General features: G+C 37.8%; 1 protein-coding gene across 1 annotated transcript; it reads left to right on the top strand.

The window, feature by feature from the left end:
• The first annotated feature begins 1930 nt into the window (after nt 1–1930).
• Nucleotides 1931–3607, top strand: MPV17L (MPV17 mitochondrial membrane protein-like). The gene is made up of 3 exons (XM_009886576.1): nt 1931–1999; nt 3233–3262; nt 3428–3607. Exons 1-3 carry the CDS (start codon nt 1931–1933, stop codon nt 3605–3607), a joined length of 279 nt encoding a protein of 92 aa, XP_009884878.1.
• Nucleotides 3608–4192: the final 585 nt, after the last annotated feature.

Here is a 4192-nt window from a genome sequence, read left to right as displayed (position 1 = left end):
GGTGGAGCAGCCCGGCCGCGGGCGCTGTCTCCCCCGTGGCACTTCGGGGCTTTAGATGAGGCGGTGCTGTGCCGAGGTGGAGTCCTGCCTTGGGCTTGGTTGGGCCCGTAGCTTTTACCTAGTTGCAAGGAATTCAGAGCACCTTACAAGGACGGTACCATCCGTGGCTGTTGAATTGCTCTGCTCTGCTCAGCTCTCAACATCAGCTGTCTGTTTCCAAAACACAATTAACTGTAAATGTCACGAAATACTATAGTTCAGCAACTAAGCTGTACCATCTTCTGCTGTGAGAGTATATAGAAATACCGCATACTACTAATATATAATCTCAAAAGCTAATGAATAAGAAGAGACTTTAGAGAAGACTAGTATCTATTTTAAAAATAAACATGAGAGAATAAGAAAAATAATAGGTGAGACTAGTTTAAAACAAGGCTCTCATTTAACTTGACGTTGAAGAAGAGCAGGATGGGTACTCTTTTTGCCTGGTATTGGGAGATCTGCGTTTTATCACCCTGACAGGAAAATAAATTCAGTTTGTGATTGAAGAGAAACAAAGCGAAGGAAGAAGTCAAACATCAGATATTGTTGTGGTTTCGGATTTTGGTATAGCCACTGTGGAGACAGAGGAAATTAAACAGCTATCTACCTTGCCCGGTCTCTTGGAGGAACCTTCTGTTGTGGGGCTGCGTGGTGCTAGTTGCTGGCTAAGGTTAAACCACAACAGATATTTACTCTCAAAATCCTATCTGCCTCTGTCAGAATGTAAGCAGAGAATTGCCCAAGGACCAGAAGGATCTGAAGGACCACAAAAGGGATGGTAAAATCCCTAAATTGGGTAGCAGTATGACGTAATAGTAAAATGATGTATCCGTTGAGAGATACTGATAACCTCGTGGCATGCAAATACCTAGAAAGATACCTGAGTTGAACTTAGCAACTTTGGGCCTCTGCTTATGTGTGAATGTGTAGCTTTTGATTTTAGATTGATTCGATAAAGCATATTGTCTAATACCTTTGCTTAATTTAGGTCACATCTTCCAGTTAAGGTGGGTGATCTTTGAAGAGCTGCTACATCTCTTGGAAAGATGTAGTGTTAATTTGACACCTGAAGGTTATCATCACGTGAAATGCCGTTTAAAGGGTTTATTATTTTGAACCCTTTACAATATTTCATGTGATGGGAATTCATTCAGTGACTTTATTTCCAGTTTACATGTGCCTAATATGATTCCAAGTCATACCTTTTTTCTCTTGATCTTCAGTTTAATGATGGGAGCCTGTTGTGAGGTTGTGTTTTCGTAGAATCAAGAGGACTTTGGATCAACTAGAATTTATTTAAAATTTTGGAACACTGAATGGGGAGGGTTAAACAAGAAGGTTTTGAAACTGTTCTGCTTGTCAACTCTAGAATTTGGATTTGATGCAATTATTTGTGAAGGTAAAAAAATCACGTTTATTGTGGCCAAAATTAAAAAAAAATTAAAGATTTAGGTGCCCTTTTCCATGGACTTCAGTGGTCTGTACGCACCTAAACTCCTTCAAGGATCTGAGCCACCTCTGGCAATTCAACAATGTGCAGAATGCCTTATTCTGTCTTCCTTTTGGGTGTAAAAGGTACTTGCACCCTATCTGTTCCACTGCCATACCACCGGTGAATTAGGTGTCAGTGGAACAGATATGATATACCGCCTATACAGTATATTCCACATAATCTATGGCGTCAACACTGAGAGCCACGTCAATGGGTGAGGAGACATGAGGTAGCACTATTAGGTAGCTGGAATGGCATTTTTTCCTTGTAATGATATCAGCTTTTCTTTCAAAGCTATTGTAATATGTTTTGAGAAGAGTTTGGGATATCATTCAAAAAAGTGAACATGTAATTTTTGCAGTTTTTCTGATTGTTGTAAATATTTTGCCACTAGGTATGAGCATCCTTCAGAAGAAAGAGGACATCTTTTCAGACTGTAAAAAGAAATTTTGGAATACATATAAGGTGAGGCAAGCAACTTGCTTATCTCCCAGCTAAGCAAAAAAAAAAAAAAAAAAGGATAAAATATTTGAAATATTCCTTCCTCCAACGGCCTTTCTCTCACTTCATTAATTGATTATGTATAGGAAGGAAGCTTTGAGTACCAGCAGTCACCTGAAGTCAGGGTAGTCTGCAGCAGGCACTGCTGCCAGATGGGTGAAATTATGCCATTTTAAAAATGTACAATGTTTATATACATAACAGTAGCACCTGACTCAGTTTGAATGAGAACCCTACAATATGACACTGATTAAGTTTGTACTACATTTTATCTTAAGAAGTACCCATACACCAGTGTTTAATTAGTAATGCCGCTGACAACACTTACATGAACACCTGTTAAAATCACTAGTTATAGAGACATCTTTATTTAGGAATCGTTTTCACCCTGTACTTTTCAGTGACAGTCTTCTCACTTTCAGAAACACAATCCCTTGTTTTAAGAAGACTTTGATATAAATAGCTGGGTTTGGTTTGCATTTCTATATACACAGGAAAAAATTATCCATGCTACCTCAGAGCTGAGCAAATCAAGAATTTTAAAGATTTCTGAAGCACAAGAAGAAAGATTAGCAGAAAAAAAATAATAGAAGGAGAAACTGTGATGTAATGTGAATTTCTCTTCACACTGTGGAACTATATAGATAGGATAGAAAAGGATTATTTGTATTCCTATGGAGGATAATTCTAAAAACAGTGCCCACTATATCCCATCAAAACATAAGGTTTCTATTGACCTTATGTTCTATGAGTAAATTATCCATTGATTTTTGCAAGAAAAGCCTTACACGTATGAGTAACTAGAAGGAGCATTGCGAGTGTGAAATAAATAGTGTTCAGTGGTATTTTTCATTCATGGCTGAAACAAATGTTCACATATTTAGACATTTGTTCACCCATCTGTTAAATGTGGTTGTGTATCTGGTGTCAGGTGACTATGAAGACTCAACTGTGCTTAGAGTTTTGTATTTAAAATAAGTTAGAATAATGTGTTTGAGAAACTCCTAGCATAGAGGCTCATGAAAATTATTAGAAGTTTAATATTGCAGCCTGTAAGTTAAGCAACTTAATTTACATTTGAACAGCTTTTATTACCTTTACTTAAATATGTTCTAGTCTTTGCTAAATGTGTTAAGAAAAAATTAATCTTTGTGGTTGAAGTCCATAAGAATAACAAATGATTCATTTTCATTTCAGACGGGACTGATGTACTGGCCTTTTGTACAGGTGAGTTTTTAGGGTAACTCAGTGAGCCCTTCTTTCTCATAAAACCTGATCCGATGCATTAGTAGTATATCTAACCCAGTGAGCAGTCAGTGCAGTTGCTGGGTGTGTAGGTGTAAGGCCTAACAATGCCTGGAGCACTAACTGAGCTCTCTCCTTCCAACACAGCTGTCAAACTTCATTTTGGTCCCTGTTTACCTGCGAACAGCTTACACTGGGCTCTGTGGCTTTGTCTGGGCTACCTTCATTTGCTTTTCCCAACAGAGCGGAGATGGCACAGCAAAGTCAGCATTTATGTGGCTCCAAAGAGAGAAGGTCAATGCAGATGAAGAATCATCAGAGAAATAAGAACTTTAGTTCTGAACACATTCTAAACTGTTAAACTGAGTTTATGAAAGTCAGTAAACTGCACTGCAGCCTCCTTGCTGTGTTTAGATTAAACAGTCATCTCAACATTTGTTAGTTAGTATAAGCAGTGGAACAGTTTGTCTTTGTGCCTGTTTATTTTTCATAGAAGAGGCCAACTGTATATTGGCATTTAATTATTTTCATGCTGCCAGCCCATCTCTTCTGGGAACAACTGACTTACAGGGCAGTGTAAGCATTTGCACATCATGTCAGACTGCCTCACTGGGGAGAAATATTAACTGTAATTTAATTTTCAAGCAACTTGTAATTGCTACAAAAAGGGGAGTAGAACATTAAATCATCAGTTGTCGATCTTGACAATTGTTATCAGTGCAAGATTGGCTTTGTGGAACAAAATTTAATTAATTTCTTATCTAGAAAGTGGCATTGAATATGTTTTATTCAGAGAAAATGAAAGTGCTGTGTTTGTAGGGACCACTTCTCTGTTGGGGCAAACTTGCTTTATTCTACATGAAAATCTATGTAGCAAATTAATTACTTCATAGAATGCACAAACCTGAAATA

This window comes from Charadrius vociferus, unplaced genomic scaffold (genome assembly GCF_000708025.1).
Source record: "Charadrius vociferus isolate BGI_N301 unplaced genomic scaffold, ASM70802v2 scaffold46, whole genome shotgun sequence".
In the NCBI taxonomy this organism is placed as follows: domain Eukaryota; kingdom Metazoa; phylum Chordata; class Aves; order Charadriiformes; family Charadriidae; genus Charadrius; species Charadrius vociferus.
The sequence above is the reverse complement of the archived record's forward strand: the minus strand, read 5'-3'. Positions and strand labels throughout refer to the sequence as shown.